Source organism: Dunckerocampus dactyliophorus, chromosome 7 (assembly GCF_027744805.1).
Source record: "Dunckerocampus dactyliophorus isolate RoL2022-P2 chromosome 7, RoL_Ddac_1.1, whole genome shotgun sequence".
NCBI lineage: Eukaryota > Metazoa > Chordata > Actinopteri > Syngnathiformes > Syngnathidae > Dunckerocampus > Dunckerocampus dactyliophorus.
Window position 1 is genome coordinate 23058383 of NC_072825.1, and position 12582 is coordinate 23070964.

The following is a 12582-nucleotide window of genomic DNA, read 5'->3' on the forward strand; positions in this document are numbered from 1 at the left end:
CAAAAAACTAAGGCGCTCAACTAAGTTTAATGCTATGCCCTTTACTACAGTGGCTCAGTGGAATGTCAAATCAAGTATCGCTTATTGAATTAGGCAACAAGCACAGGCAGACTGCTAAAATAGACATAGTTGTCAAACATGTTTGCACAGAAAGCCACACTCATATCAAAATTCCACCCTGCAGGCCACACCTTCAGAAAAAGCTGGATGAGTGAGGAGGTTCGACTATGAAACAAGAGATTGAATTAGAGATAGCGGCATCAAAATAAAAAAAAACATGACAAGAATATGGCTTTAACAAGTAACAGAAATAAAGTGTAAACCGTAGCTTGTAGCCATCATTAATCAACATTACAGGGATGTGACCTCAGTGGGATGTCAGATTGCAGTCTGAAACCACACTAGCTCTAAAAACATTCAGTCAAACAGCACGGATCTGACCAGCAGTAACAGTAGCTCAGTTTATTTTTCTGAACTGTTTTGTATCCAGACACCAGTTTAACAAGCATCATTCCCAACAGTATATATATTATTGTGACAAAACAACATGATGCAGAATAAGAAGACAAAAATAAATCTTTACAAAACAAATCTGTACACACGTTTCATAAAAGTGCTTCATGAATTGACCAATTGTCTAATTTTTTTTCAGCGTTTGTACACCACAAAATACCCATCGCTGCTGAGATCAGATTTGACCTGCAATGACGGGATCTGTATGTTTTTCGTAAAGGTTAGCTGACACTCCCACAAACCACGCACAATAAGCACACACGACACGTGAGGAAATTCACTGTTGAGATGAGGCTTGCGGTTTACACCTTCACAGATGTTGTGCAGCGGCGTAGTCTTCAAATAGAGCGCAGGGAACGGCGCTTCAGCTTGTAAACATATTGGATCCTGTGCTAAATCAAACATGACGGCATTGGCAGAGTGTCAAACTCCAACACAGACAGAAACAAGACAACACCAAACCAACCAAACAGTCATGCGTGAAAAGAAGCTCCCCCAGAGCAATTTGATCCTTAATTACTCTTTTTAAGGTGGCTTGAGTTTTCCTCTTTGACAAAAGTGTCTGTGATTGTGCCGTATGTTCTTGGGAACTAGAATAACACATCTTCGTGCTCTATCATGAGCTGCACCACAAGCTTCTGCTGCCTCATGTCATTCAGGGTTGTCAAAGCGTTCTGCTCCGGCGGCTGCATCAGCGTTGGACCAAAGACGATGCCCAAGTTCTCTGAAGTCATCAAGTTGTCCTTTTCGAACATTGTTACCCTGCAACGTGATACATACAAACAAGGGCCCATTGAGTTGAACTTATTAGTGTTCCTTGCTGGACATGTACAGATGTACTTTACAGTATAGACAATGGCTTGCGTGTCCAACCTCTTGAGGTGAGCCATTAGGTAGCGTAGAGTCTCGTAGTGAGCTGGAGGAAGCTGCAGCAAACCCTCATGCACGGCCTCCAGTCTGGATTCAGCATTAGGAATCTCTGCAACACACCAGGAAATAGGATGAGCATCACTGAAGCAGTGGAAAAAGGATGGCAGGTAGCAGCAGGTGTCCTTACTTGCTGCCTGAATGAATGTGGAGTACAAGTCAAAGGTGATGACTGGGATGGGAAGGTCTCTCAAGTAGAGCTTCAGAGCCCCAGCAATGATGTTGATATCGGCGTAGGCACTGGCACTGATGTCAGCCTTTTCTCCATCTGTTCATAACAATACAGACCTATGAGACACTTTGGAGGCTAAAATACTTCAGCATTAAAGTGAAAGCTATTTCTTTTCTGTATTTTTTTCTTCTCGGTTCTTGGAGAAGTTGCCGTGCCCCTCTAGAAAGTGAACGATAAGTTTGTGTGAAAGTGAAAAGATGAGCTTGTGCGAGAGAGTGAGAACAATGCCTCTTTTGTGTGTCTGCCTCTTCCAGTATTTTTTCATCTGTCATATATAAGTGTTGCGCAGCTCTGATTGTGCTATGTGAGTGTGTGTGTGTCAAGAAGGCCTTTTATGAGAAGCTATTAGACTGACAATGCACAGAGCTATTAGACCAGGGGTAGGGAACCTATGGCTAGGGAGCCAGATGTCGCTCTTTTGATGACTGCAGACACGTCTCAACATGTCTTGTCACAATAAAATTGTTTTTTTTGCCGACATTTTAAAGTAAAACATTACAGAAATCACAGTGTTAAAAATAAAGTTCAAAATCGAAAACTTGCTTATGCATTTTAATCCAGCCATCTATTTTCAACTGCAATGCTGGTGGCCAGAGCCAATGCCAGCTGTCCTTCTGATATTTTCCAGGCCAGACATCAAAACTTCATTATTACCTGATAATGTGGTAGCTTACCTGGGTCATTGAGATGTCAAGAAGTAAACTTCCCTCCTTTAATCAAATAGTCAGCTAGCTAATTCTGCAGAGCAAACCCTTTTGACGAAGAAGATGGCGAAAAGAAAAAAAAAGATACGGAGCACGGTGCAAAACCATGCAGCGCCAGAAGTCGCATTAATAGTAAGAAGTGTTTTCTTATTGGATAACAATGTTAGTAAAAATAATCAATTCAGAGACTTATTATATTATAAAATTGTTGGTCTTGCTTAAAAATGTAGGTATTTAGTTGTATTCGGTGTTAAAAAAAATATATAAATAGCAGCTTATACAGCGGTGTGGCTAATTTATGACCATGTTCTAATCTCGTGACATCTCCTATAGCTCAGAACTACTACTAATCGTTTAAATACTGTGCCGCTCCCGAGTTAGTGAGGTAGCTCTTTCTTTGGCAGGAGCCAATCACAAGCTCTGAGCGAACTCACGACGAGCTCGTCAACTCAGCAGAAATCGCAGGAGGTCATTACTTAATATAACAGTCTGACTCATGATGTGATCTTACAAAGAACGCTCAATTCATCACACAGCAACTTAACACTCAAAAACGTATACCTAAGAAATATACCTGACAATATACAAGTACCAATACGAGTTTAAAATGTAAAAAAGCTATTTAAACTAGGGATGCTCCGATCAGGGTTTTATGCTGCTGATTCCGATACCGATCATGCAGGACTAAAATCGGCCGATACCGATCACATGGATTAATTATATTTAATTTATGTTTGAGTGCTATTGTACAGGGGTGCCATATAAAGGGGAAAAGTCAGGACAATTCCAAGATTCCTCGACTGTAATTATTAATAAAAATTAGTCATTAATTAATAAAGGGGGAGGAGGGCAAACGTTATTTTTTTTCCCATGGGACCCAGAATCCCTGTCTGCACCCCTGCAACTGGCTATATATGAAAAAAGGAACCATAAAATCACCTTAATTTAGACAAAAACATATTTTACTTTACTTACGATTTCAATTATTTTTTTCGGATTATTAGCTTAACCGTCTGACTGTCCCACAAATACGGGTGAGTATTTGTGGCTTAGCTGTCACATGGCTTAGCTGTCCTTTGACGTGAGCTGCTGTGAACCTCCAAAACTCACCATACTCCGTCAAATGTTGTTCTTCAAATGCCGTATTAAAACTTTTTACCCCCGCAAGATAGTTTGGTGGCATGTGTTAGCAGTTGGGTTCCAGGCGGCCGACATTATTGCTTCTGTTTTGAGGGAAAGTGCAAGAACGACGCTGCCCACAATGTTAGTTAGGACAAGACACTACACTGCAGAAAAGGGTCGCTGTAGGCTGCAATAGTACTAGCCAAAGACTTATCGGCATATGCCGATCACACGATTTTTTCCGGAAATCGGTCGACACTGATCGGTGGCCGATCTATTGGAGCATCCCTAATTTTAACTTCTTCCCAATAATGCATTTCATCCATCAGAGCAGTTCATTGGCCAATGACATGTCCTTGGCATGTATTATACATATATCTACCTTTATGAGCAAAGAATTCAATCAGATAGCACTTTGTTGTTATTTCAAGGTCTTTGTATGCAAGAAAGTCCAATACAAGAATAAACTTCATGCAATTTGAAGCATTTCAAGTGCCCACTGGAATCTTGTACATATGATGCCCAAGCTTTCTTGAAAATGCCTGGGGCAAAGTATGATATCAAACCTCTGTCAAAGGCGAGTCTCACATCCTCGATGTGCTCGGAGAAACCAGACACTCTGTACAGACCTTCAGATTTCATACCTGCAACACAAGCATTAGGAAGTTTAAAACATATTCAAATGGCATTCATGTCTGAATACATTCCCTGTCATTGCCCTTTTACCTCGGAGCTCTATCTCTCGAATGCAGAGATCCACCACCATGGGCCTGGTGGTGTTGTGGGCCTTGACAAGTGTGGTGAGGTCACAGCTGAACACTTTCTTTATCCTGCGCAGGTCCGGCTGGCAGTCGCTGGGCACCAGCTTTGAGCACTGCTTGTGTACATTCAGTCCGCAATCTTAGACGAGAGATAAAGAGCAGCTCATCAAGCTCACTCCGATGATAACGCAACCACAGCAGGAGGATTAAGACAGTGAAAGTGACGTGCACTGTCAGACAGCTACGCTGTCACTGCACGGTGTCAATGGTAGAGAACAACAAACATGACAGGAAGTAATTTTTAGTCGCCCGCAGAGTGCATCTGAGCCGCTTGACTGCAGGTTTACAAGAGCGCCTGAGAGAATGCATCAGGAATTGGAACGGCAGTGAGAGAGGACACAGATGTCCTGCTGCTTCCCAAAGCACATGAGGTGTCTGATGATACAGCGTTTGCCTCCGGCTTATCAGCATGGCAAATGTGTCAACAACAAACACTCTGTTTGGGAGGAGGGAAGCAGCCAGGTCTTGCCTTGTGTCCGAGTTCCCAGTATCAAATCTTGTGACAGATCGAGTCTTGCAAACTGCACACAAGTTACAGTAGTTCTGCTGCTATTCTTAGTTGCTTTTGACCTATTCTTAACCTTTTATGAGATTCACTTAAGTCATTTAGATATTTTTCTTCACATTGGTTTTTGCACGGTAACAAAAGATCTACTTCAAAGCAGTAATATGTAACTTTTTGAAGGGGCTGCTGGCACCCATGCACATGATCCTCATGGCATTGGGAGTGGAAATGAAGATTATCAGATCATTATATTGTGTGGTAAATTCAATTATGTTTGCCCAGAATATGGCAATAGTCCAGGCTGGTCCACCCAATATAATGTTATTATCAAGGGGGGTTATCCATGTTCACCAAAGACAATATTCTCATATTATTCAAGGTAATAAATAATTATATGCTCAGAAAATATTGCTTTTATAACACAAAATGAATTATTATCTGGAGGGCAGGAAAAAGACCAAAAGGACAAAATACATCAAGCGGCATGGCTGTAGAAAACCACAATGTATCACACCGGTCATTTTCTGAATTTTGACATGCATTCCAATATGTACGATGATGAAATGATAATCAGATTATCAAGTGCAGTTAAACTTTAACTTTTTTTTTTTTCAAAATTCAAAAATGTTAAAAGGACTGTAGGCAAATGGCGCAAGATTGCATTGGATAGCACCACCATTGGATAGCATATGCTACGGTTAGTGGCATATTAGTTAGTGGCTTAAAAGAACAGATTGGACGAAAAAGGTTTACATTTTTAACAATGATGAACTGCATAAAAATGGTATGTATTGTATTGTATTGCATTGCTTGTATTTTGACTAACTCCTCCTACAGACTACCATCCATCCATCCATCCATCCATCCATCTTCTTCCGCTTATTCAAGGTCGGGTTGTGGGGGCAGCAGCCTCAGCAATTTTCATTTGGCCTGAATAAAATAACTGCCGTTCATGGTAGTCACTCATGGCATTCACGTACACGTCGTAGAGCGTGTACATACTGTATATAAAAGCAGTCTCAGAGAGGCAACCAACAATTTACATTAATCTTATTGTTATGATACACTATACCTGTACATTTAATGATAGCTAATGTTAGGAGCTAAACTTTGTCAAATCTGTTACATTCTGGTCTTTATTTTCTTTTTTTGGTGTGTTTTTCCCCACTATTTCCTGTTTTTGTCTCTGACCACAGACTTTCTGGTTCTATTCAGCAATCAGCCTGACACTTTTTAATGGCTTCACTGTCTGCAGTGTGTTGTCGGAGTATTTTCTTCTTGCTACGCCTAGGTCCAGTCACGTCCTTGTGTGTTTTGTTTGCCTTACACCGTTTGACAAGTTGTTACCGGTAAGCTAGTGTTGTTTAGTGCTACCGCTCTTTGAGTTTAGTTTTCCTGCTTGTGGTTTCGCCGCAGCAGTGCTTTGAGTTGTTCTTTGTTCGATTGTTTCCCTTTTTACCGTTTTTTGAATGTTTTGCCACAGTGCTCCTTTCATTCCTGTATTTTTGCTCTCACCAATGTTTTTTTTAATTATTTTTGTCATTCAAAAGACTTTTTGTGACCTGTTTACCCTTGCCTCCAGCTTCTGCTTCCGGGGTTCACCTCTACTAATCATAACTAAATTGCTATTATTAGCTGACAACAAACATAACTAATGCATGTGCATGTGTTACGCGAGGCATACTTCACGTACTCAAAGTAGGAAGAGAGTGGGATGCAGTCCTAGGTCACAACCAGGCATATGTTTTTTTTTAGCTGTGTGATTTTTGGCATTTCCCAAATCGCTGCATTTTTGTTTGTTTTTGTTTGTGGAGAATGTAGTTGTGTGTGACCATGAGGGAGTGAGATTAAGATTTTGGAAGATGTACAAAATATCCGAACAGGCATCGGCCACACTAATTGCGCGTTTAGGGTGCACATGTGGCTCACGACACACACAGGAGTCTGCAAGTGCGACGTACAAAACAGTTGACATTTTGCCAAAACCTGACACCAGCAAAACGTACAAAAGACACACGTTGGCTGTACGGCTGACGCACGAAGACGTGTGTAAATTTGTCTTGCAACCTGAAAAAAACGTAAGCGCCCGCAAAGTTAGTTTCACATGACAAAGAACTTCTGCGGCCTATGGCTCGAAAATCAGCAAGTCACACTCGTGCCCTCCATGCGTTTCCTTGCTAGTCCGGCCGTGGGAGCACGTACGACCGGTTGTGACTTAGGCTTGCAGCACATTTGAACTGTGTCGCCCCCTAGGCAGCTGGGGAACCTGTTCCATATTTAAATTAAATGGATTTCAGAAAAGAATGCAAAATGACGTGAAAAACAGTTTTCTTGGTTGGTTGAGTAACCATAAAGTGATGCCTGTGAATATTCTCTCGCAGAACATTAAATCGATGACAACGGGACTGTTCAGGTTGTCTTTGAAGAAGTTTCTCCTCTCAATCAAGCAGGGTTAATCAGTTTATGCTCAAAGACTAGATGGGACAGTTCTACCAGTCTGAGGGGATGGGTGCAAACCACAAATGGTTTCACTCTTTTGTGGTGCAAAACGACCGCCGTTAAGATACACCATAAGATATACCATTCATCCATGCTCTTAGAACAAGTGATGCATTCTGAACCCATTAACATTTTTTCTGAACTATTATGTAACTCAAGCATGTGTTGTCCACATGGCACACCGCACTGTACATTACATGTGAAAGCCATCCTATGACCTCCATTACATTCATATGTAGTTACCTGAGCAGCGGACACCCTGGGCAATCAGGCCCCACATGAAGTTGGCACAGTACTCACACCAGTGTGGCCCTCGAAAGGTGTGTACCTGCAGGTGGAAACCCCAGGATTATACACACACAAACACACAGCTGAGAGCACTGCACCTCCATGTCCATGCAGGAGAGGCACCCTTTTGATGGGCAGCACAGAGCTTACTTTGTGATGGGATGTGACATTAAAGGGAGCCTGGTGGTCAAAGGAGAGCGTGCGTACGCATGAGGCAGATTAAAGGATTTACTATTATGTGTCTGGCATCTGCTGCTAGGCAATCAGATACATGCAAGTCAAAATAACAGATATTTAGTCCAAAAGACTGATAGGATGACAACTGGTCACGCACCTGTGCAGTCAAACACCTTCAATAGGTGAGGAGAGTGACGGGAGCATATGGCAGGTGGTGAGGGATTTGGTTTTTGTTCTCTTTTCAAAGCAAAACGCTGGAGGACATTAGAACTGAAATTTAATACATTTTCAAGAATGAATAAACATTTTTGAAGTGCCGTGGAGTTTTAAACGTATTGAGTTTTAAAAGTATTGAGCTTGTTTGGACAAAGTCAGTAAGAGTTTCAAATCAATGATCATCAATGTGCTATGCTGTTAATGGCTCGTGCTCGCCTCTGTCCATTAGTCACACATTCTGCACAGGAAGTCAGCTGTATGCCTCCCCATCAAAACAACACATGGTGCAAACAATAATTACTTACTTTGTATCTTTGGCAATAGAGGACTTAGCAATGTCTATATTTTTAGACAAAAAAATATGTATGGTTTTACTAAGCTTACCTTGAAGTTGTGGATCTTCTCATAGGAGCACTGCTTCTCTGATGCGTCTTTCAAAGCGCTCTGCCGCACCAGAGATGAGGAGATCTGTGGACAGGAGGCCAACAGTTTGATAGGCTTCCACAAAAGTGTCCCCTTGCTCCCCAGCTTGACTCCCAGGGCAAAAGCCAGCAGCTCCTGTCGCTTTCGCTCTTGTCGTTTCGCTTTGTGGTTGATCACGTCCCCTCCGAAACCTTCTCGGTTATTTCCGGCCTCCATGCTGGCCTGATCTAGTTCCCACAGACCCTCCATCTCCTCTGGGGGACGATGCGGAAGGGAGATGGGAAGAAGTAGCGTCCACTCCCCTCTCTCAGCCAGCAGGGTAAGTGACGGCTGCTTTGGAGGGGATGGATCCACTTCTGGTGTGAGAGCGCTGTCAGCAGAGAGGTGGAGGAGCAGTGGGGATAAGATGGGTGGTGGGTGGCCTGAGGGCTGGAGTGTGCCTCGCACAATGGCCCTCTTTCACACGCCCAGAAAGGAGCGAGAGAGAGAACAAGCTCAATGATGGGGAGGGGCTGTGGAGTGGGGTGGGGGGGGGTGGGGGGGTGTTGCTGTCAGGACTGTTTCACACAGCTCAACAGCTCTGTAAAGCAGGATCAATAGTGCAGACGCCCTCTTTATATCACAGAGCACTCTCACATTAGCTCACTGCCTTCCGGACACACTCCACTCTACTTAGCTGCAGATATTCACATGCCAGCAGCTTGCAAGCGGCACTGGGCCTCCTAAATGTGTCACTGCTGCCTCAAAGACTACAGAAGATTATTTGACCAGAGTGAGATGAGGAACTTCTGTCCTCATAATTCAATCACGTCTTGACCTCCATCTGTAACGGAGCTGGTAGAATTCCCCATCCTGCCGCCCAGATGAGGTATTCCAGAAACTGACCATCAGAGTCAGACCAGCAACTGGGATTGAGAGAGATTACTGCCATAATCCTGAAACAGGAAATAATCCTGCAGTGCTCAAATCCATGTAAAAGAGCAAAGCAAGCTCATTTGAAGATCTACAGCCATATGGTGAGGGGGGTGGGGGGGGCACATGAATTTGCCCATGTCGCACATAAGCAAACTGGTGTCATTAGTGTGATCGTTACATTATTATTCGTTTTAAAAAATTTGGATCCAGTCAACAAAAATAAAAATACCTCACACATTACACCCCATAAATTAATAACCTTGAAAAACCCTCCCAAAATATGCAGACACAACTATAAAACTATTGTTTTTATGTCCAGATGCCCCAGGCAACTCTAAAGCATCGCTGTAAACAGTGGCATAACAGGTGAAGATATTTGTCCTTGCGGCAGGCATTCTCTGATGAGACCTACACATACCAAAGGATACAAATTCAGCGTACAAGTCAGAAGGGACAGATGAGAAATACACCACTCTGAGATATTTCAGCCACGAGAGGGGAGGAGGGAGGCAGACGAGGGCTGAGCTTTGTCTGCAGGCAGATGGCCTCTTGTCTGGCTAAAGAAAAAGCATGGAAGAAAAGGACACAAAAGGTGCTCGCACAACAAGCTCTGCTTTCTTTTGGAGTGGCTTGACTCTTTTATTCCTGTGTTCCTTTGTAAAGGCACAGCTGAGTGAGTTAGAGCTTGGAGTCATGGCAAAATAACACAGGGGCCACTGACATAATAAGACAACAGGATGTGGCCCCCTGCACAGCCTAAACAATTCATTACAAAGAACATCAGCAACAAATGCACAAATAGATCCACTGGTACGCTGGCATGGACCTCACAGGCAGATAATGTCATGAAAAATGGAAGCAACTGCCACTGTAGTTCTTTACTTATTCTTCTATCCACAGTTGGAGGTTGGAAATAAAAGTTCACTCACTAAAAATGTGCTCAAAAAAAGCTGACTTTTCAGATTTTCGGGTGATAAAGTTGCAGCTATTTACTGACAGAGCAGGTCATTATCTGAACAAACAACACAGCCGTTACTTTGGAAATCATTCCATGGCAAGTAACCAGACCAGCCTGACCGGCACCTCACTGATATTCAGTCAGAGTGGGGAGCATCAGAAGGAATGTGCTCGAGGTCTGGCCGCATTCAGCATGCAAAAGGAATCTAAGTGAGGGATAAATCTACGGGTCGAGGTCCCCTCTTGGCCTCTAGGAAACATTCTGGGTTGCACTCATAGCCGCAGCCATGTGGAGGTGCATGAAAAGGGTAAATACGGGCCCATATTGACTATACAGTGAAGCCACTGTGCAACTAAAGTCTCAGGGCGCGGCTGTGAGAACTGTAAACATGAAGGTCAAAAAGCCAGTTTTCCAAATTTAAGCCATCAGAGGTGGGTTGTACTTCTTGGACTAATTCCATTAGGAAAAAAAAACAAAAACATTTTACACAAACACCACCTGACAGCTCACATTGTTGTGTGGAGTATGAAACAAAAATATGATAACTTAGGTCACTTGTCCTGGCCTGGCCTTTTCCTGTTTTTCCTGTTTTTTTTAAGTGATGAAAATGTTGTGGTTTTCATTGTTTTTCCATTGAATCATTAAACTGACCAGCATATAGACATTTTTTGGTTGCTGAAGTAATATCTTTATTATTTACATCACTGCATTGAAAAGCTTGTGAGAGCTATTTTTTGTTAAAGCTGGATTTGCTAATACTGTGTAGCTAATATATTTCATATTTTTTTTGTTATTTATTTGTGCAGTTAGAGTTATTTTCTTACAGGGCGATTTTTCCAATACAGATGGGACATTATTTCCGTCATTATAAGATACATTATTTTAGGCATAATTAAACAAGTTGAGTAACCTCTGAGTAGTTAATGATACATTTGTGTCTTTGGTTATAGACAGTATTTAGTGATATAACTAGTGCTGTCAAATGATAAAAATTCTTAATCAGATTAATCATGGGTTTGAAATGAATTAATCATGATTAATCAACATATGAAATGATGTCTGAAATATGCCAATTTTTACAGTATTTTATTGAAAGAAAGCATGTATTAACAGCTCCAAATGAGCTGAAAATTTCAATCAAGCTAAAAGATACCACTTAAAAAAATCTATTTACCTAACACTAGTTTCTTTAATAGTAGCAGAACATTTGAATCACACTTTAACCGTGTTATTATGAGCAATGACTCCAGGGTGTACCCCGCCTCTTGCCCGAAATCAGCTGGGATAGGCTGCAGTATACGCCCGCGACCCTAATGAGGATAAGCGGCGTAGAAAAAAGATCGCTGTATTATGAGCAATGAGGGGTTGCGTTCAAATACACCATGTCATTTAAGTTATATTCACATTTTGAGTGTATTTTCTGGGATTTCTGTGCATACTCAAAGGCAGTAAATTGTACTTCCGCATTTAAAGTTACAGAGTGAGTGATAAGAATATGCACTTATTGTTTTTCTTTGTCGTTCTGTTTATTTAGACGCATAGTAAAGACGTTCTTGTGATGTTCGCAGTGTCACTGAATGCATCCCGCGGTCGTGTAGTGACAATGAGGAAGTGTTGTTCTGACGACGAAGGGACAACAGACACGTTTGTGAGTTGGAAATACATATATGTTGATGGAATTACACCGCTGTTGATGTGTTCAGGTTAGATTAAAGTTATGAAAGAGCGTCAGACTGTGTGTGACTCTGTGGGGAACTACACTGTGCTGCCGTCTGTCGTCATAACAGTGAGATGTGGCTTGCGCTACGACGTATGTGTTAGTTAAGATAAAAAATGTCACGTAATTAATGAACTAAATTAGTTACCGCCGTTAACGCCCTATTCTTGACAGCCCTAAATATAACAATTATATTATATAACCCGTACAGGGGAGAATGTTGAAGAGAATTCAATTATAAGGCATCTGATTAAACTACCCTTGTTAATCAAAATATGACCATCCTAACATAAAATATTCCTGGGACTCAAAAGGCTTGACACCACCCAGCAGATGTTGTTGACTAAAAGAACACTCTAAAATAGTATAAATCATTATAAAGCACACTGATCGATGGCCATTTGCTGTATTAATGTCTTGAGTGTCAGGTTACAGAGCGATGACTGAGCTTGACACCACAGCTGATGCTCATGCCAACAGAGTTGCCCTGTGTCTGTCAGTGACTGTCAACATGAGAAAAGTCACCCCTCCATGGAGATTTATGTTAACTTTGAGAGACACAGAT

General features: G+C 42.0%; 1 protein-coding gene across 3 annotated transcripts in view; it reads right to left on the reverse strand.

Moving 5' to 3' along the window:
* chn2 (chimerin 2) overlaps window positions 1–12582 on the reverse strand; it is a 27264-nt gene continuing 14682 nt past the window's right edge. For 2 of the 3 annotated variants that reach the window (XM_054781744.1, XM_054781745.1), the window contains exons 8-14: window positions 8389–8472; window positions 7567–7651; window positions 4225–4398; window positions 4065–4142; window positions 1571–1708; window positions 1387–1492; window positions 2–1275 (exon numbers count right to left, since the gene is read on the reverse strand). In XM_054781744.1, coding sequence (XP_054637719.1) covers window positions 1104–1275; window positions 1387–1492; window positions 1571–1708; window positions 4065–4142; window positions 4225–4398; window positions 7567–7651; window positions 8389–8472 — 837 coding nt within the window. In that variant the 3' untranslated portion in view covers window positions 2–1103. Of the gene's footprint in view, window positions 1276–1386; window positions 1493–1570; window positions 1709–4064; window positions 4143–4224; window positions 4399–7566; window positions 7652–8388; window positions 8473–12582 lie in introns of all 3 variants that reach the window. The other variant, XM_054781746.1, reaches the window with a different exon arrangement.